At 36.5% G+C, this 23,103-nt stretch overlaps 1 protein-coding gene across 1 annotated transcript in view; it reads right to left on the minus strand.

Annotated features, from left to right (window-relative positions):
• LOC141901222 (reversion-inducing cysteine-rich protein with Kazal motifs-like) overlaps positions 1-23,103 on the minus strand; it is a 42,587-nt gene that overhangs the window by 12,730 nt on the left and 6,754 nt on the right. Inside the window, exons 2-3 of the mRNA XM_074788331.1 lie at positions 2,810-2,874; positions 2,146-2,220 (exon numbers count right to left, since the gene is read on the minus strand). Coding sequence (XP_074644432.1) covers positions 2,146-2,220; positions 2,810-2,874 — 140 coding nt within the window. The remainder of the gene's footprint in view (positions 1-2,145; positions 2,221-2,809; positions 2,875-23,103) is intronic.

Raw genomic sequence — 23,103 nt, forward strand, 5'->3', positions numbered from 1 at the left:
TGGTCAGAGAAAAGTCGATTTAATTGGATACTGGTGTCACAAAGAAGAGAGAATCACTAATCAAACTGGTCTTGTAGATTATATGAACTGGTCGAAGATTAAATTTATAGATTCGGCTATACGACTGTATCAGCTGCCCAACTGCTGTACCGAGGCCACGATCATGAGAACTTCGTTTCACAATGAAATTGCAAAATCCACCAAGTTATAAATCCGAATCTGATGAAAAAGTAACATATATATTCATATTTCAAAGTTTGAGCACCCCTTATATGTAATTTCTAAAATTTGTTAAGATTCACGCCAGAAAATCTGTTTTCAATAATAAGAAATCTCAGTTCAGCAAACATATTGCCTTGATTCATGTGATTTTACAATCATCATTCATACTATAAAGAAAAAGTATACAGGTCTTAAATTGGAAGCTAAACGTAAAAATAACGAAGCCGAGCCTAATAAGGTTGAGTTTTATTGTCTGACAGAATTGAACGCTGAATCACTCACTCGCCCCAGTCTCAACGGACTTGTTTTTATTTGTGCAATCCTAACAAAAACTTTCGGGCAACCTTTTGTCTCGGGCATTGGTGGAAATGATTGACAGTTGACTGGTCGCTAGGAGACAGCGCGATGTCAGATGACGGGAAATCCGGTCGCTGTATGTCCATGTAATACCCGACGAGCAATTAACAACCTGAGGTCATATAGCGCCAAACACACGCAGGTCATGCATGCACAGCCCGTCTATTCCAATATCGCACTTGATTACCGGTTGTTCGGTTATTTCAAAAACTATTCGAACCTCGAATTAAACGAGTTATCATCGCTACATAGTCTTAAGCTAGATTCTAACTTAGACAAAAGCCTAAGTTTCTTATTGATGGTATTGAAGTATAAATGGTCAAGTAAGAACTAGAACATCGCACAACTTGCATCATTCGTCGCTATGATACCTTGTCCAGCAGCAATGAGCTGATGGTGGATAGCCATTGATGGGTGTAATGTAGCGAAGAGCTGATTTGAGCCTGATTGCCGAACAAGTGTCGCAGTAAGAGAAGATCCATCACTCTACGACTGACGCTGACATGAGAAACATTTGACAACTTAAATCAGCCTCCAGAGATGCATGGTCTAAACAAACCAACACCTCATTAACGGCTGAAACAAGACACAACTACTGCCTTTGATGACAAGCAGAGGAAAATAGTTTTAACCCTTTTACAATGAGTTTGCAATCTATAGCAAACACAGGACGGTCCCTTGATCCCACCGATCTTGGTTCCCATTCAAGCCCAAGAAGTGTTCCTCGCTGTAATACCTTAGAAACCTTAGTCGTTACAACCATATAGAGCATAGCTACCAGATTTGAAAGGCTAAAGCCCAATCCATATACGATGCAGGGAAACAAGAACAAGGATGCAGGTGACAGAAACATGTTTCTGATCGTTTTCCCGTGTCGTGTGCGTTTACGAGAAGCAAGTCACATGGTTTCCCAGATCAAACATGTTTAATTCCATGTTTCGATGTCTTCCTGCGCCGTGTGCATTGGGCTTAAGCCTAACAGATCGAATCTCTCCAATATTCCCCATTCAAACACCCCCGTCTTCGTTGTCGAGAATTTCCTGCGTTCGTAGAAATGCTGTCACTGAAAATTCTCAATGTTCCACATTCTTGAACGCACAATTGACTTTAAATGAAGAGAATTGCGGAACGTCAAGAATGTCGGTTATTCAGCGTGAAATGAGAATATCATGAATTTATAACCAATTGATGTGAATCGTCAAGACAACGTAGCGTTAACTGGTGACATTGTTGCAATCGACGCGAATAAATTCAAACTGATGACATGAGATACATGACAGTACCCGCGGGAGTAGAGTAGGTTTTATCAAAAATACCTCGACACAACGAGGTGTAAATTAATGTTTTATCGTAGTGGCAGAATGGATGGTGATGACTCGACAGTCACTAACCCGTGCTGTCAGGAAAGCTCAGGTGAAAATAAAATCCATCTTATCAGTTTATCAGTGGCTTAGTCAAGGAAGTGATAGTCATATTCGTGGGTGATGAAAAGGATATAAGGGGCGGGCATCGCGGATTGGTTGTATTCCATAGGGGAATTCGGCAAGTACGATTCAATCTAATTACCATAGATGATGGACAAGTTTCTGCGAGTTTAGCCAATTTTTCCATCTGATAACGAGCTGTTCCATACGTATCGGTCTGAAAAATATCCGAATTGAACAAATTCAGTTAATAAACATAAAAAGTCAAATTATTTGAACATATTTCTAAAGGCAAAATAAGTATCTGGAAGTTTTTCGGAAACTATTTTGATTGAGCAGAGGGCAATCCAGAAATATTCTAGAAGTCAATTCACTTGGAATTAACATATCCCTGCGCCATTGGTAATCAATATACCTATTCGATGAATAATTCCCAGTTTGTGGTCCAATCTTACAAGATAACCAAATATCCTAGGAATGATAATACGCTGTATGAGGGTGGTAAGGATGTTTGACACTGCGGGGCTTTAGGGATATCGGTACATGCATTTAATGCCGACTTGATGGAAATGTAACCTGTTTAACTTAGATTGAATTACTCTGGTTAAACATGTTAGATTCAGCAGGTGAACAACAAACAAGCAGCAGAGTTCACTATATCAGATACCAAACCAACTGATCAGATCAAGTTCAGGTCAAAAAGTGAAATGTTCAGTAATAATTTCAAAATCAATATTGTTCTTTCCCACGTGATAGCTTCTAATTTCATCCACGTTCCAGCCACTCTAAAAGCTGTATGATTTTACCTTTTCGCATTCTTGGTGACAAGCGGCATTATCAACAACCAAACTACAGCATCCATGATTTTTCCCTACAAATAAAGAAATAAATAAAAAACATTAAAAACCATATCTGTTTTCCATGGACATATACATCATTTCTAGATTCAAATGGAAAAGTTGCCATGGAAATAGTTTTAGGGTGAACAAAACGATTGAGTTCTAACAAGAACTGCGGGCAACAATTGAAAGCAAATTAGACGGAAACGAAGCTTTGTAGAAGATCAAACAGGGAAAGAAAAGGGAGCACTTTCACTCGAGGAATGAGCGAAGTTATATTGACATAATCAGAAATAATCAAACACCTAATCATTTCATAGTAAACAGAAAGTGTAATCAAACACGGTTTCTTCTAGATTCACATTACACATTATAAAGTGCTTAGGCTTTCATCTTATTTCACCATTTCACAAATTTTTTTCAATACTGATTTATAGCGTGCAGGTTGACTGAAATTCAAACAATGAAATTGAAATGTACGGTGAAAAAAATCAAATTTTGAATACTCGATTTAACGACAGAATTTTCACATTATGAGAAAATGCCTTTTAATTCATCTAGCACAGCTATATCTATCGGGAAATAATAAACGCATCACAAACTCTTGTGCTCATGTCGTCAATCTGAAACCATTCCGAGAATCAGCTTTCACCGACATCTATTTCGTGCGGTTAACATGAAATATGATTTCTGACTCGAAGTAATGAAAATTCAAATTCCGAATGAGAGATGGATCTCACTACGAGCTGAAGCCACGAGATTTGATAAACGTCGATTATTTCCGATGATATCCGACAGAAAGATGGGAGGTGAGATATTGACAGTTAAGTAATGGCTTCCGACTTATGAAGACCTATCAAAAAACATCGAAAGCTTTTAAAATTAGAATGTGATGCAACACCAGAATATTAAGATAATAGGACTGGGCCACTGCTGTGCTAAAACCCCTACAGTTATTCGCTCAGCACCTGTCTCTTAGCCGCCGATGTGTACTGATCCACAAAGTTAATGCAAGCAAAAAATGTGTAAAACAGAAATTTGAACCATTCCAGATTGTTTGAAAGTATATCATTACTGAGTCTGGCACTGTAGGGAATACTCTATACCCAATGATGCTTTCCTACCCCCTACATGCTTCGAACATTTATTACAAGTTCTAATTGGCCAGGGGAACCGGTAAACCGGTAAGTAGAATGGTAAGCTTCAATGCTCTTAGTTTCAGAAATCCAGACTTCGAAGATAGCACGGAAACGAAATCCTGCTGATTTTAGAAGATAGAAGTCTCTGCGAACACAGTATGAAAACATATCAGAAAATCCAACCATGTGTTGAGAATTTGATCAACAAACCGTTTCGCACATACTCAACTGATTAATCAACAAATCATTAAATGCAATCCTATCAAAAATACGTGTCAGAACAAGAGTTTGAATTTGGCTATATTTAATTCATCTTTAATTGTGAGGTCTGTGCTCTTTGATGACATTGTTGTGGCGTTTCGACTGGTCTAAGACGATCAAATAAAACATAACTTCGTACCAAATAGGTTGATTATGTATGAACCAAATTGGTCTTTGAGCTGTATAATGATAAGAATATTTCAAACCGCACCTCGGCGAAGGAGCTTAAACGAGCTCAAACGAAAAGAGATTACCGATGATATTTCATACGAAAAATACTGCTCAATAATAGAGCCACCAGTATTGACTGTTTCCACGGAGAATACCAGAACGCAAAAATTAATCTCACCACAAATAATTACGGAGAGATTTCGCCGTAGGCCGATATTTTCTGGTTGTATGATCTCCCCGTCTTCGCGAAGCTTTTAGCAAAAACACATATTAGTATTGGGTGAATAACGAACAATGTTCAGTATTTTCCATTAAGGAATGTAGATATAGTGACTGTAGCCACGGGCGTAAAATAGCAAATACGTAGAGACAGACAAGTGTTCCTCATGAAAGAATTGACCAATTTCTGCAGGCCCTGCGCACTAATCTTCATGGGTAAAAAATTGACGAAGGAAACGTTCATAAAAGCATAAAACTTTCTAAATATCTAAACAAAATCTTAAACAAAAAATCATAGATCATATATCGCCAGTGTTGTCATCATTACTTTTTAAAATTACCAAAGCTACCAACACTTAGGCCTATAGTGATCTCAAATTTCATAGAATTGATTGAGAAATAGTCTGAATCACCGTTAAAGTTAAGCAGTTATCAAATTTCCACGAAGAGCGTCAAATAAGGATATGATTTTAATCCTTCAGACCACCGACGAAATAAGAATTCATTGTTAGAAAGTGTGAATAACATCTTTCTCTTCATTTGATACACATTTTCACACATACAAATATTTGCTCCTATTCTGCGCGTTGGGAATGAAAATCATTTCATTCTTTCTTGGCTTGCACTTAGTTGTAGGTGGCTTAATGGAGCCGATATTTGCTCAATCAAATCTCCTATAGATTTGCACTATTTTATATCATTCTTGTATTAAATCCTTTTCAAATGATGAACCGATGAAGGAAAATATTTCTTTATATTCCATATATTTACCTAAAGTGTCTTATTTCTTATTCAATACATACGCAGGGCTTCAATTAAAATTCCTTTTACCGGAACACACAACCAGTTTAACAGATAGAGTTCACTATAGTTTATGTTTAGATTGTCCCCTTTGATTCATATTTAATATCTTTCTATCAGTATACGAAGGAAGGTTTCTTGTCATTTCGTCGACTATGGACTTGCAGCTGACACGTTCACTTGAGCAAATGAAAAGACTCAATACAGATGATTGTAACAAAGATGGATTTTCGTGTGGAAGTGCTTATGAAGAATAGGAATTTAAACCTATCAAAACGTCTCCTTTCAAGTTTATAAAATGCCCTATCCCTCGCTAGCAAAAGGAACAGAGCATGTCAGCACTCACTGCCTTACAATTATCTCAAACACAACCTGGTATTGGTGGGAGAGGTTACAGTAAGGGTGATGGTGTCCAAAAAAGGCTGGACAAGAACGATAATGAGTTCGCCACATCATGCTGGTAGCGTATAGAGGCTAGGTAGGAGGTGGACAAATTATCACCTGAGAAAAAAACAGACTATAATCAGAAACCTGCATTAGAGGTGGCGCTTTTAACACCTGAGAACAATCTACTCGTCGTCATGGCGTTGTATTTTTAATCGTACTTCGATTGTTGTAATTTTTTCCATCAAATCGAAAGAGAACAATGCGTTTCGATACAGCTCGGCTGTTATTATCACGCATTAGCGACTGGCCAGAGTTGAAGTACTTTCCCGAAGGGAAACTCAACCCGGGCTATAATTTCGGCGTCTTTGTGGTGCCCCTCGTGAAACAAATTTGAAGACGAACCGCAACAAAGAAGCATGAAATAGCTGCACACCCTAATAATTTCCACAATTAATGTCTTTTTATGGATTGCCGATGGCATCTTGAAAGTTCTTGTGTATTTAAATACATCTAAGCCTAGCCCGAGGTTGCCTATAGAAATGAGGCGACTGTTAAGCTACTATAACCGAGCTATTTCTGTAGTTAGCTCTACCTCCAACTGTGTCCTAATCTCAACCATAGAAACAATTAAGGCGCTGACTCCACTTCAGTTTTTTCGCCATTTTATCTACAACAATGCAACGACAAATTTAAACGTATCTCGGACATGAAAAATCTGCTCATTTTGTTCATTTCTTTGTTGGCGTGAATGTCTTGAAATGTCTTGGAGAGGCGAGGGTTAATATATCACAGCTGTCAATCATTTCTTATAAATGCGGGCTGATACAAAGACGAGGCATTGCAAACATGATCATCTGTAGTCCAGGAACAATACCTCTTTTCAACTATTCAGTGGACACCTATTAGGAGCTATGGCACTTAACACATAGAATAGGCTTAAAATGGTCTCATCATAACAATTAGTTTCTCAGTCTTTTTAAGGCGTAAAATAAGACTAATGCCAAGACGTCTTTCTAGAAAATAGTGCCTATTATATTCAACACAAAATACCTATATTAGTATATATTTCAATGACCTGCCTTCCTAATAATTATATTTAAATTAAGCCTTTTGACATTAAATATACTTTGTATTGAAATATGAAACCTAATAACTCGCAACAACAATGAACCATGAGACTGTTGTCCCTCGTTAGACATAGATAGTAATCCAGGTAGGATTTTAATTACACATTCCACGGTATAAATGTTGTATTCAGTTTTCGTTTCAAAGTTTAATGAATGGCGATGTTAAGTTCAAACACCGTAACATTAACTCTGAAATCAAAATCAAGAGCGAGTTCTATGAAAAATACGATTTGATCATTTCCTATCATCAGTTGAAAGGATAACACCTGATTTTAGAGTATAGTTAATTAACAGTTGAAATGTTGGTTATTACTATTGCTGTATTAACACAACAGGTATTTACTATTGACAGGTGAAGATGAACACCTGCTCAATACTGTTAACTCGTATATACATTATATCTAGGATTTTCGATCACTGAGGATTAAAGTTGTGATCGAAATCTCCTTCTGAAGTTCATATAATTGATAAGATCGAAGAGATATTATGATTATTATATATAAAAAGAGATTATGCAGATCATTCTCACAGTGGTAGTAACGATTACGAGGTGCAAACTTCAAAAAGTCGTCACATTGTTTTGCAAATCACGATGAAGCTAATCGGAAAACTGCTCGTCTATAACGAGAGCAACTCTTTGCATTCAAATGAGTCTAAATCGAGTTTAAAATCTGCGGAATTTAATTCAAAACAGAAACTGCAGCGATCTACACATGTGAATCATCATCATCAGCTATTTTACACTGGTTTCTTCCAGTTTTACTTCCTCATCTTTTATTTCCATTGTTACGAGAAGTACCCGGTAACCACTGGCAACAGAACACAGCCATGTTGTTTGAAAGTTTTTGAGGAGGTCTGAGTCACCGCGGCACGCAAGTGGGAGAGACCAGCGATTTTCTGCTGAATCTAGACAATATTATAAGGCGACTGTTTCATTATGTAAATTTCCCGCAGTATAAACAAACTTTGCGTATTCCGAACAAAAATTCTAATCCCGACAATTTTCCAGTATCTTAGCAATTTCATCGGCGACATCGGTAATAGCCAGCGATTGTTGATAAGTTATCTTGGTACGAGCCTCCGCATTCATCCTCACGGGAATTAAATCTGATAAAACAAAAACAATTGCCAATTCGTTTGTTGGGAGAATTAACGCTTAAACCTTGTAACAAACGGCATTATATTCAAACTAGACTCGAAGAAACGAACGAGATACGACAATCCTGACGAACAATGACGATAGTTGAAATTCAAACTGTATCGTCTCCTAAATACAAAGGGTCAAGACACCTGCATCTTTAGAGAGACGTTTCCCATGATGTGACCATCAGTTTAGAAGATGTCAAATCGAGCGTGCAAACTTCATGCCCAAATCTAACGCATCATTTCCCTTGCGGTAGTGAAATATGTAGACAGATTTTCGTCATGTGGGGAAAGCATCTCCGATTCCGTCAAATCTCTACAGCATTCTGATTGTTGCCTTCAGACAGAACTGAATTTCAGATTAGGTTTCATCCTTGTTTATTGTTATATTTTAATCCTGAGGAGATTAGAATTCACAAGCCACTAATTTTGAAGGATTATTTAGCGAACTGGCATAATAGTGACCCCTGTAATGACTTCGTATTAATTTGTTGAACTTTAAGCCGATCAGATAAACCAAATGCATGCATGCTTCACAAGTCAGACTCCAATCTAATTTAACCAATTCAATCAGGTGTAAATTTGAAAACTGTACTTTACCGAAATCCTTGCAAAATTTGATGAAAGGTTCATTCGATAATGACAAAATTCATGAGAAAGTCAGGCATTAAAATCATTCAACTATCATTCTGCAGATTAAAATTATTTCATTTTCTTGATTGGACTTGTAGTTTCGGTTAGCTGTCATTGGTTTCATACAATTTCAACCTCCCACTCCGACGGGACAAAAACTTTTTAGTTGTCTGATCTAAACCTTTGCTGTCAGTACGGATTTTCCTGTTGGCTGAAATTGACGTTTATCCTTCGTATGGGTTGATTAAGAGGCCGATTTTCATATGTCACCTCTTCATCTGTTTCCGTCACTGAATTGAAGTATTCTTTTACTGAAGACAATGAGAAGCTTTTTTACATTCGACTCCTTTAATCACTTGATTAAAATGAATTTCTCAGGTATACTTAACATACACTTGAGATTTTCCCACGGGGGTTTTATGTTGAAACTAATTCAGCTAGATTCGGAAGAGAAATATTGCAAGTATATTGCACCAATCATGAGATCAATTGAGACAATAAAACTATGATCAAAAATACATTACCGACAACTTCTGCGATCTTGACATTGTAACGAGTCAATAATAGAATATCTTATAAGATATCTAATGAAAATTTCATATGAGGGTGAGTATATAGTCTAGTTAACTATTTAATGTTTAGAGGGTATCAATGTGATGAATTATTCCACATGAAAAGCACATTTGACAATGCTATATTGATGATACATGAACTTAATTCTCCACTAGTATAGAACTGTAGTTTCAGTTTCATACATCCAAAATCACACACGGATGAATGAATATCGCTAAAGGCTCTAGTCAGAAGCACTCTGTTGATTCATTTTCACGTTCCTGGCTTAATGAATTTCTCATGATAATGATTACTATAGTTAATTTAGATAATGATTTAATACACTGTAAGTATGCGCGGTATACAATTATTTCAATTAGTAAATGTTTTCACCCAGACAACTAGACTGCTCTAAATTGAAGTGGTAAAAATGGCGGCTAAAATAACAGCAACCATTTAACTAAATGGTTTGAGCTGACATAAGTCGGGTTCTTTTGATCAGAAGTAATGGACTTGCGAACTTATTTCCCGAGCTATTAGGAGAGATTTGTCAAACGAAACTGTGAGGGGATTGGATGTATCTCTTTCAAATGTATCCATTTGATGTTGGAAAACATTTGATATGATTGAAGATCGGAAATAACTTCTACATGGTGACCTGGTTACTAAGGTAACATACATAACAACATTGTTGTGAGGTTTGATTGACAGATTGTTTTCTAATAGGTGCTGCACACGTAGCTGTCAGTCATTTGATAGATAGTAGCAAGAGGTGCATCATCCAGTAGGACTGTACAGGTGTGTAGGTAAAACATGCTCATCAGAGTTGCTGCAATAATGGACTGCAACAATGTTGCCCTAAATTCAAACGCACCATCCATCAATAAACTGAAGTCAATAACAAAGTAGTGAGTGAATACATCCACGAGGTCTGCAAATGGAGGAGGAAGTTCACTGCTTTTGAAAATTCACTTCAATTGAAAATTTTCTTCAACTTCCATTTCAAAATCATTCATCGAAGAGCTCTCTTACATAATCAACTATGTTATACGAATGAAAACCGATGTGGTCATTTTTGAAGTAATCATTCACGATGATGCCAAGGGTTAATAGAACATTGGAAGCCAATATCAAACCTCACAAGTGGCTATGGATCATTTCAGAATACACTGCACAACATGAGGATGGCCACACGTTCCCCGACAAGTCCTGATTTCTAGTCATGTTTTCCAACACGAATGTCCTGCATACTCGATACAGGTTGTGGACATTTTTATACGGTTATCAATAATCAATATGAAGTCTGATTCATGTACTACAGAAAGCACGGAGAGGGAAAGAGAGAGAGAGAGACGGATGGAAGAAAAACTCTTTACGACAGGTACCGGTAGCTGCAAATCAATCCATAGCAACCGCTGAATACAATTAAGAACAGTTGGGATCATCTCAAATCAAAGTTCTGTGATAATGTCCTCCAAAAATTCCAAAAACCTCAGCCTCAGCCAGGGCCGGATAGACGAGCTGACAAGACGCGTCATTTCAGCAGATTGTCAGATTTTTTACCATTCTTCTGAACAGTGCCTAATGGTGGCTGTTAATGTGACTTCCTGCCAAGTGTCGGAAAGGATGGAAGTTGTCCTGACAATAAAAACCTGACAGACACTGTGGACACATAATCATTCAGGAAAAAATTCAAGGTATGCATATTTGAGCTGAGAACAATTCCTTGAACAATGGCACTCAGTTTACAGCTTAGTATCTTCTTAATCCTAGTTCAATAATCTCCAATAAGATATAAAGGTGAATTTTTATCTTCATGCCTCAAGCCACCCGTTGGAAAGATCCATAAAACGCGTATGAAATAATGTAAAAATATTCTCTGTGGCCGACGCTCAGCAAGATGAAAAGAAAACAGATTATAAACTACTGGTTATTATCCGTGGTGATGTCTTCATCACCATCGATAAAAAACTACATCCCACACAAAGAACAAAGCATTTCATAATCCGTCTGTCATCAGTAATGGCACATAACTAGTCAGCCATCTCCAGTCTGTCATTGGTCAGACATACAGATTTTTGCTGCTTATTCAATTTGAGATATTTTTCTTTAATTCATAAAGATTTATTTATGGTACATCATATGAATTGTCTGTGGGAAAGACAGGAAAATTAGTTTAAAGGAAATCAAAACATTTGTGCATGCAATTCCTATGATTCTCATGTTCTTTCCTTTTTTCATCATCTTGAGTAAATGAATATTGATGTAGTTTAAGTTTGGAAATGTCGCCTTTCGAAGATTTCTACTTTGTTTTTAAGAACTACCTCCTCAGATATATCTGGATACACTGAAGCTGTTAACTGCTGGACCACAGGAGGCTGAAGAATGATGAGTCAATGAGCCTTTGGTCTGTATTTACTTTGAGCATCATTTCCACTGGAATCTACAACAAACTCATGAATTCAGAATATCCGTTTTCACCTGAACTATCAAGTCAGGAAAACTTCCTATGATTTACAAAGTAAAATTAATTTTTCGACAAAATTAAATTTACATCCTCAGAAAATCTAGATTTTCATACAGGTAAAATCGATGACATTTGATTGACGGGATGAGGTAATGATTTATTTGTACTGCAATCGCGATGAAGTATAAGGGTTAAAGGAACATATTACTCATGTCAGGGATGTAGATTCTAGTATTCAATCACTTTCTATTCTACTGCACCAGACATTATGTCATTCCTATCCACAAACTAACTAATTACATTACGCCAAACTTGATAGTGATGATGTTTAACAACTTTATGCAATAAAAAATTATCGATTTTTTCATTTCGGCAAAATCCTTTTATCGGTTTCTGCTGCTGTTCCAAAAACAGTAAATTCAAAACAGCATGTTTATATCTTCAGTCTGTATAAATGTCACATATTTGATCAGTTACAAGTTTCTCAAGTGCATCAACTAGAAAACAATAAGGCAATATTGAACTGTCGTAAAACATAACTGTTTAAGTGATGGATAGTTGTTATTCTTTTCCAAATGTGCACTAACAATGATAAGACAGGGATGTTAATCAAAACATCATTTCAGCAATAAATCAACTTCATTATAAGGACAGTAAGTAATAAGGAATAATGAGATAATTAATTCGATAAAGATAAGTTCAGGAGAGCAAAGAAATCATAAAACTTACATAACTAGTGCCTGATAACCTTTACAGTAACTGCTTATCTCATTGATAGTAAACAGTTTGCTTATTAACCATTAAATATGTCAAATAGCAAGATAAAACATTGCACTGACTGACAGAACACTTTATTAACTAAGATAGCTATGAAAAACGGTACTTTCAGAGTTGAATTTCACTGAGAAATGTCTTGATGGAATATATGACGTTATGATGTTATGCCTGGAGCACTTTTATGAAGTGGAGGCAGTCACAATTCTTTTTTTCACCCTATAAATAATGCAAACCCTCTGTACGCCTATGTGTGTGAATTTGAACTTTTCATGTTTAAGAACTTAGCGAAAATGGATCTCGTATTGTTCGTGAATAGAAATGCCGACTTTTGAACTTATCATTTTTTCATAAATTATTGAGAAACCGCCGCTGTATTTTTCAGGAGTTCAATCAGTTCTCTATATTATCATACAAATACTGAAGCGTAACGCACAGTTCTACAGACGTGTTTATCTATATTTATGATAGCTGCCGGGATAATACTAACCTCTCTGCTTATTGGCGAATATACAACTGTAACATTTTACATATCAGGTATTTCTGCGATGTTGAAAATTCATGCCATTGGGCCGCAGATCAGCCATTAACTTACTACGTGCAAAGCTAGCTTATGGTGAAAGTTCTTATTTTGACCAGCACCTGTACTGATCCTACAGACAGGATGCATCGTAACTGGAAATCAGATCATTCGCTGATTACAGGTGCTGATCTATCTTGGGAAAAACAAACAGTGAAAACCACTTAATTCTCACTGCCTCTTATCAATAAGAAAATAAGGTGTTTATCACCTGACTTATCGGTTCAGGTGATTTCATGTTGGATCTCGGCTCAATACCAGAGGAAGGTCTCGGTATGTAACTGAACCTTCTGAACTCAAAATCCCTCAAATCGAACAATTCTACATCAAAAGATGATATAACTAAATCAGATATAGGCCTAAGTATTAAAAAAGCTATATATCTAACTGTGATACAGAAATTTCGAGCGATCAGTGAACTAAGGCTCCTCAAAAGAGAATAAAACAAGTATTCTACATGTATGACATACATGAAAAGAAACCCTATTTGTCACGAATGACAGAGAAAAACTGAACACTTCAAAAAGCCTAACAGATTTCGATCTGTAAAATGCCAATCAAAAGTTGAATAGCCTACATGCGCACTGTCTGTCAAAGCTAGTCTTTTTATGGCCAATTTTCAAAATGATACCTGTACAAAAGCGCTGAAGCATATTATTTAACACAATTTTCTGAGTTCGCTACAACCACATACACCATCACGCCAATGCATGTTGCATTTCTAGTTTTCTATCAAGTATTGAGGTCCAGACTTCAAATGTAGAATCTTTTACACGCATAAATGATTCGTGTATCACTTGGATATATCTTACGTGCTGAAGGAAATACACATTTCAAAACGAATATATCTTCTCATTATTGTAACAGAAGTATTCTACCACTTCAGCACTTAAGCAGATGTGATCAGTCAGATTTGGGTAGAAAAATTTTTTAAGCTCGGGGCATCAACTAGGCTAGATTTTTCAAGAGAATCGACTGGCTGTTTTTTAGATTGCTTCATGCAGATCATGATTTAAATTCACGACGCACAATTATCTGCCTGGATGATGTCATTGTTCGGAAAGTAGCAAGCAATTAAAGATTTGCAGTTCTTTGAGATCCCAGTGCAGCGACTGCAGTGAAAATGTTATTGGAGTGTCACGATGATTTTCAATTTAGAATTAAGAGCCTCGAGTGGAAATATATTTTCTAGTGCTAAGCCTACTCAGTGTTAACAGGGCAAAAAGGTTGTCCAATAACTGAGCACTTGAGTCAAACCAGGAACTACCATTCATAGCAAAAATGATCTAAGCAAAATGTGTCTGCCTTTAAACAACCCCTTCCACGTATGAATTAACAAACCAATGCATAAGACCTTACTACAAATTCAACAAAATTTTTAGAGTTACGTAACCCACTATATCTATAACATGGTTTGTCGTACCAGCTGAAGCTGAAGTTCTAGAATCTAATAACCGTGGTGACTATAACCCCTTCAGAGTCTACAGATCCAATATTGACAATACTCAGAGTTGCTCATCATCAAACTCACATCAATTCTAGCAATGTGTTAACCCATGTGGCACGCTCAGGACAATAAATACCGCGCCAAGTTCCAACGATATTAAAACAGCAAGAATTTACGAGGGAACAGACTGCTCACATGAGGCCTTCGGTTCCATCATCTGGCAAGACTCATTATAAGATTTAGAGCAAACCCTATAAGGCTGCCTTCATATCTTTTTATCAAAGGGGTTCCTTAATTAAACAATGTTTGAGAATCCCCGCAGCAAAAATTCCACATGGCTGCGCAGTTATGGAAGAGAAAAATCCAATAGATCCTGTGATGCTGTCGTCAGTAAATATTTACTAAGTCGCTTGTGATATGAAATTAGATTTTTATTTATAGAATATTCAGAAATTATTTTTGCGCCGCCAGTTTTTGTTGTAGAGATGTCAAAAGAAGAGATGCACAAAGCAAGTTTGTAAAATACTGATAGTGAAATCTACCATCTCTTCAATTCCGTAATCATTATCATTTTCATTTTCTAACAACAACGATGCAGTGTATTTTGTCAACGAAGTTAAGATGAATGTTAAGCATCTAGTAAAAGTCTAAACAATTTGTGATATTTTTAGGAAGACAGAACGAAGACAGGCGGATAGAATATGGTTGTAAGAATGCGTGTCACAGGCTGTGAGACGTGAAAACTGGTTCATCACATGTCAATCATTGATGTTATAATCTCATCACAGAAATATCAGAAAATGCAATATCCACATCAGAATGGAACGATATTTTTGCCTCCAGATGTTTAAGTTAGCATCCTTGTCATCTCGTTGCCATGACGACATGCTACATGACACATTAGTTATGTAATTTCGTATATAAATTTTTCTTTTTTTACACTTTGAGCCTCAATTTTGATGCGTCTAATCACGCAAAGTATCATTGGACATATCGCTGATTTAATTGATATGAATTGCGGCAGACAACATCAGAAAGGGAAAAAATTTACATTCCTCATTCAGGCAACAATCGGAAGTTATTACGTTAAAAAAAGAAATATTCCGGATTCAAAATCCAAAATTAGAAATTCACATTGGCTTCAACCGTCAGAATTCACCATTCTATGAATTGAAGTGATATTGGGTTTTCATTTGAAATCCTGTCAGTTGCTGGCAATGAAATAAGATCTGTGGCGTTAAGCCATTGATTTGGTTTGGGGCGGGCTCCTGAGTCATCCGTAATACGAGAGAAAAAAAGAGAGAGAATGGTAAAACCATGTCACCAGCTGAAATAAGACCCCGGCATATAACTATAAAACATTCATCGCAAGCGATAAGCATGATAAATGAAAGAAAGATACAGGTAATAAGCATCATTTTTCCCACAGCTGAGGTATACTTATATATATCTACAGATTTTGATACAGATTTCGAGATAGCTTTGTAGTTTCTATACACTTTTGCCGAATAGAAATAATCTTAATTCGTTACAAAAACAAAATCGACGAAATCATAATTATGACACCGGATTGCGCTTATCGAAAAAAAAACTTTTCAGTTTCTATGGTAACTGTGGAAATAATACTATTTTTACGCGGTTCATTTTTAAATCTGCGATGATGATGATGATGATGACTAATAGCAACCCCCTCCCGGCTTGTCATCGACAAAACTACCATGTTGATGTTTATTTACATTAATGGATTAACCTTCTTCAAAAATCACTCATCAATAAAATATCCTTAGATATTTCTATATTTGTGAAATATCCAATAACGAAATAACTGACTAAATATACCTGTTAATATATACTTCAAAGAGATGCCCTCCGCGGATGACCTCCACGGTGAAAGGTATTTTTCTACTTGGCTCCGGTTTATCGGAGTCTGACAATTGGTACAAATACTGCACCGCAGATGAAGATATTAGTCGCGCGGAGAGAAGATTATTTTTATTCAATCTAAGACACTCGACTGTGGGATATACTGCCAACTGAACAATAACTACGCACAAAGAACAAACTAACCGACCGATTATGCTTTATTTAATTTACATGAGAGCTTTTAATAATAAGATCGAAATGTGTCAATATCTCAATTCAGAGGGACGACAGTTTGAACGTCGTTATTTTCAGTTCAAGGTCAAATCCTACGTAAAGGTTTGTTCCGTCGATCCTTGGATTACATGAGATCAGCGTCCAGGTCAGGCTGTTATGCGAAGTGCTTACTTCCAAACAGCACCATATTTGAAAAGTTATCAGTTAAATGTTCCTCGCCCAAGAAATATTATGATAAATCAAATTGACAGGTTTCTACAAACCAAACACAACTCTTACTGATAAGTCCATTAAATACTCTTTTATCGTACCGAAAAATTATTTATTGCCAAATTTACTTCGTCAAAAATGCAATAACCCTTCGGCTAGATGTTCTTCTAACAATGAGGAGGTCAGTCTGAGATAAGGTTGATTCATTTCAACAATTCAAACAAACTAACAGTTATTTATGAGTTCATATTATGTTAGATAACCACTACAAGACTGAGAATTTTCGTGGGCTTCAATTTTCTAGTCTATCGAGGTCTAATTAGATTTTCATCCTAGACATAATTCTCATCTCTTGAAATGAACACTTATGTTTAGCTGAGGAAATCATGGATCTACATGTACCGGTAAATCATTTTTTTATCATGCCACTGATTGTGTAAACATTATAACTTCAGTTATGAATTTCCCTGAGAAATTTATGAGTTGATTCACGTTGAAGCAAAATTAATTTTCAGGTCATCAAAAAGCAATTTATTGCGATCAAAATATTGTCAATGGCGAGAGCACCGACGCAATCCATAGAAATTCTTTATTAGTTTCTGGTGGCGAGAACGCATTCCAAACTTTTTTTCCTTCAATTTAACTAAACCGAAATTGTTGAGGATTGAATCAACGACTCTAAAACGAAGAGTCCATAGCACAACTAATCTGGCAAGCATATATTCATTCAATATTTGATAACAATGTGACAATAGCTAGAAATGTGACTTCATCAATGAGTCTTTTGGCTTAAAAAAACCGGTAAATTCAACGTCAAGAAGATAAGATCAAAGCTAATTAGTTTTGCTACATGGACTGGTATTTATTGACTAAAGAATGTCTCCATTAGGTCTGGTATAGTGAATACACCCGGAGACAGACAGCGACTCCACACCGTGTATCTCCAGTCCTATCAGAATATTACAGTTGTCAGAGGTGTATCAAACTTATCTCTTCATATCTCATGAAATTGTATGGAACCCAGATGCTTCGTAATATACCATTTCTATGACAAGCACTGATAAATTGGCATCATTGTTCTTTCATCCAATGAAGATGTATTTGTGGTGGTTTCATTTCATGCCGATTTTTAGATGGAGGTTATCGATCGAGCTAGTTCAAAACCCAAAATGGTTAACAGAAACTTCTTCTTGTTCAAGAAATTCGATCCAATTTTTGGCAATTTCATTTGAAGAATGCCGGAGAGACCGAATCAATTATAAACCAATTTCAACCAGAACATAAAATCTAAATTTAATAGACTTAGCCATAGACTTTTGTGTCAATGTTATTAGGTCTACGGCTATTATAAAAGGGATAGTCTGTCAATTCAAATGCTAGCTACCTTGTGATTGGTGTATTATAATGCCATTTAATGCCGGCTAATGGCCTATAGTCATATTTCATGCGTTTCTATGCACATTTCTTAGGTTTTGTGTGATGGGTAGATAAAGAATGTTTTAGTACCAAGAGCGATCTGCTGTGAAAGAGCCCGAATATTGTAGATTATCCCTCAAAAGTGGAACATTTTAGGCTCATAGTAAAAGCAATATGTTTTCTGACATGAACAAGGGAACATTTTGGGAAAAGGGAATTTGGTGAAAGTATCATCAATTTTTCTTAAGTCAAATACAATTCTCGTTCTTGAAACGTCATTACTGTATATTGAAATATTCAAGTTTGATGAAAGTTCCGAAGAAGATGCCTGAAAACTAAAACTGACAGATGGTAAGCCCCCGTGGCACTGTAACCATGGCAAAATGAGACAAAACAATAACCGATCTTCTATTTGGCATTTGCAAATTAGGAAACGCAGCAATACGCAGTGTGGTTAATTCACAATCACACTGCAGAAAATTGCTATAATTGTACAAGACATGCTTCATATTCTCCCATCTGTGTAGGATTTCTATTTTGATTTAATCGTCATCATCAGCACGGCTAAAACAAGTCCGCTAGAAAAAAAAAGACTACGGATTTCTATGCTTTAAGGCAATAAAATACAGTTTGTGGAGGAATCATGAATTGGAATGAGCTTCTCTTCGACATGGACATATCTTCATGTCCATACATGGAAATAGGGATCTACATAATTTGGTTGCCTAATTTGGATGTCACTCTTATTACTCCCATTTTACATCAGCTTTCATCCCACAAATGAGTAAAAAGGATCACGAAGACATCAGTTTTTGAAAGACACGTTCTATTCTAGAAGTTCTTTGATTCGAGAAGCAGAATGAACACATTTACCGAATTTCTCCATCCTTATTCACTGAAAACGAACGAATCGGTAGGAAAATTGCCACAGGAAATTTCACGACGATGAAAGAACGTCGAACAGGAAAATTACGCGAGATCAGACGACCTCGATTACCAACCGATGATTCACAGAAAACTGGCAAATAACAGTCGACAGAGAGAGTAGGTGTTCAACATGAAAAACAGGACAATAATGAAATAGACAGTAGCTCGATCGTCGATGAAATTCATATTATACCTCCATGCAGATACACTGAAAGGTGTAGAAACTTACGCAAGATAATTCATCAGTTTGTTTTTAAACTCATCTGAATATTCATGAGATAACTCTGTATGGTGGCGAGAGCGAGGCAGAGCTGTAGCAGACAGTAGACAGTCGACAGCCGCATCGAACACTTGATCAACTAATCTATAAAAGTGACCTAAACCGCCGCTTTTACTAATTGCGAACACATCAACTGTCAGTCTATGGGTTTCGTTATTACTTATCGTGACATATCGCGATAAGTCAAATCGTAACCTTGGAGACAATGCTTGATGTCACTCGGGGAAAGTTTATGATTCAGATTCGTAAAGCTAGTTCGATATTGAGGTTTACGTCGGGATGAAAACTGTCAGCTAAAAGACACTCACATTAAGCCAGGATAGAACATAGAACTAACTCAGAATACGTCATTCGAAATGATATTTAGCTGGATCAGTGTATAAAGAACTTTTCTGAAAAATACCGGGTATTTTCGTAAGACTAAATAAAAAATTCTGTAACAGCGGTCAACTGGGAAAAAACTGTTTGTGGCGCCCGGACACATGAGGTCTTTGTATAGAGAGGTCTCCATGGCTAGACATTATACACTGGTAACATCATGAGATCATCGCGTTAATTCACGATAAGATCGATAACGAAATCTCAAAGGGAAAATCCGATGACATCATGCGCGGAAACTCTTACCGTAATCAACACCAAACGATACCTGTGTAAGATGTGAGATGTTTTAGATTCTAAGCGACATCGAACGAACAGGACGAGATGTGTAATGAAATCACCGGAGTCACTACTATCAGCGGTTCTCCTTCATTTAATTACGACTAATGGACGCCATGAGAAACAACATTCAACACAAATTGGATTGAAAATAGGCGTCTAATCCTGTATGTTTGGGTGTAGTACACCATCAATAATCAACCTTCCCAGTAGAATCCTTAGTTGCCCGATACTTTCAATTCTCTCATCTCCTCATCTAACTTCATCCTTCCAAACATCAAATATCAAATATGTCTATGAGTTTAAACCATAAATTAAGCTTGTGGGTACTAACTATTCACCACATGTTATTTTTTGATCCGCAAGGAAGTAAACACTTGGTAAAAACTACAACTATTTTCAAATGACTAACGCTCAAAGGTCTAGATCACCATTAAAAATGTCAAAGAAAACATACAATTCAAAGGAATCATTCGACTGAATTCCTAAAAATGTGCCTTAAAAAAACTTGTCGTCATTAAGGTAATAGGAATTTATGTCTGTTTTGTTAAAACTCTCAATAGATTTCATACTTCACATATTAAACGATACAACTCTAATAATAATTAATTGAGTAGGAGGTTTGCCTCCTAATGTGTGGACATCTGCATCATTTATCTTAATAAATTTCTCAAAATCATCTAACCATGATATTAATGGATTCGCCATGTTCGTCAATCCCACAGTAGTGAACACAGAACAACATCGGGGTGCCTTTCGATTATTAGCCTATTAGACTTCCCTCAGGCTCCAAAGAGGGTTCCATCCCACCTTTTATACCCTAGATATAACCTTTTTGTTATTATAATGTAAGAATGCGACGTAAGTTATTTCGAAATAGAAAAATTCATTATATATACTCGTTAGAATTTTGTAACCAAATGAAAACATTGACTAGACTCAGGTGCTGTCAGACAGCAGTTAACCTAATGATGATGGACTTGCGTAACTCCACACATGCTTGTTGTATTATACATGCGCTGAGCGCACCTCAAACCCGCAAGAGGAAAAAATACTCATAAATCATATACTGACACATGCTTTAAGCACACTTATGTTCATCTAATGGTTTTATGTCTTACCAATTAGAGAAATCAACAGTTAGTTGACAAGATATTGAATAAAGGTTAAATCAGAGAGTGGCTTTTAACAACTAGAGCCTTGACGTTGATTGAGTAGTCTAACTCCCTCGCATACACATACTAGCACTATAAGATTAATGAGCAGTTAATAGTCAACACAGACAAAACCGCTTTGCTTTTAATTCACTCCAAATAGGCTATAAATCATCATATCACCTGTGAAGACATTTATTGCTCCTAATAGACAAATTCGGGCCATTATTTTCGCTACATATAACAAGCTCGTTTTGTGTCGGTAGGTAGAGAAAGTAAGTGATAAAACATTCCGAATGAACGAGTTTGCGTTTGATTAAACCATCTGTCACAGAATAAGAATATATGTAAACTGCTAAATATAAGGATAATACCAATTGCCACCCGATTCAGCTAATGAAACCGGAGTGAAAAATTCACTGATTACACAGAATTTTCAAAGAATTGCAGCATTCGATGAAAAACAACAATAATCGAAAACTGTTTTATGGAATTATCTGAATAATGGACCAAGGAATGTTTTCCATATAGTTGAAGAATGATAATTTTTAAGCTAAGCTTGAAACACACAAAGTTCCGTTCTCACATGCAATAATATATATGACTAGAACCTGTCAATCAAACATAGCTAATCGTCAAATTATCAGGGTAGCAATATCAAAAACGAAATTAATGTGAATTAGGCAAATAGTGATAGACATATCGAATTAGAAAGGTGGTCGAAAATGGGTTTATAATAGAGTAAAAACTAGGTCAGATGAATTCAACTTCACAGAAAAGAAAGCAGTTATTGTCAGCACCAAAAATAACCGACAATATCCCAAAAAGTGAACGAGAGGGAGAGATGCAAGAATCGAAGACCGGAGGACATGTCTGACATTCTTAACAAAGCCGTAATACTCCATTCTATTGACACAGCAGAAAATTATCTGCATTGTACTTTCATTGTTCAGCCATTTTTTATAATGCAAGCGGATAAAAGGCTTCTGCCCTATGAACAAGCAGCATTCGTGATTTGCAGGGCACAATGATGAACGAAGACCCACAAGGAATGAACCGCATCTCAAGAAAAATCTTTTAGATAAACTATTTTTCCTTAGCCACACGTTCCTAAGTCCCATGGCCATACACATGGAAAACTAATGCCACCTAAAAACACTGAATGCCTTTCAACATTTCACTTGTTATTCAAGTTTACTTTAAATTACAAATCCGACATCAGTGTCAATTTTCATTGATTTGTCTCATGATATGACAGGTATCTTTTAGTTTATCTGGAACTCACGAAGATGCATGCAAAATCTTCCAGCCCGGGAATATTGATGTATATGTCAAACCAATTCAAAAACATTTCCATTGCTGACACTCAACGAAACAGAATCAATCGCAGAAACCATTTCCCGATGACTGGAAATAGCAAATATCGAAATCAATGATGAGATAATACACATCATGGATATATCATAGTGCGGAGTGTAAGCAAACCATAAGAACTCAAATACGATATAACAGAATGCTCACACTTTTGGTTGTCCTTTGCTCGAAAGTAGAGGTTAATTCAAAGATATTTTGGAGTCGATGCAGCAAGTATTCCAGGGTTTCAATTAGACTCCTCAAGGAGAGCTTGTACGCTGGATAATTGAGACTCGAAAGCCATGAATGATGAACCATTAGTAAGAGGTTGGAGCAAATAACTTTGACGAAAGGTTTTCAAACGACTAATTTCCCATTGGAAGCAGTCGCAACACCATCGCAGAACACTGAACCAACAATCAACACTAGAGACCTGTCGTAAGGGAAGTTGGCAATCTCCTTCAAA

Source organism: Tubulanus polymorphus, chromosome 3, assembly GCF_964204645.1.
Source record: "Tubulanus polymorphus chromosome 3, tnTubPoly1.2, whole genome shotgun sequence".
In the NCBI taxonomy this organism is placed as follows: Eukaryota; Metazoa; Nemertea; class Palaeonemertea; order Tubulaniformes; family Tubulanidae; genus Tubulanus; species Tubulanus polymorphus.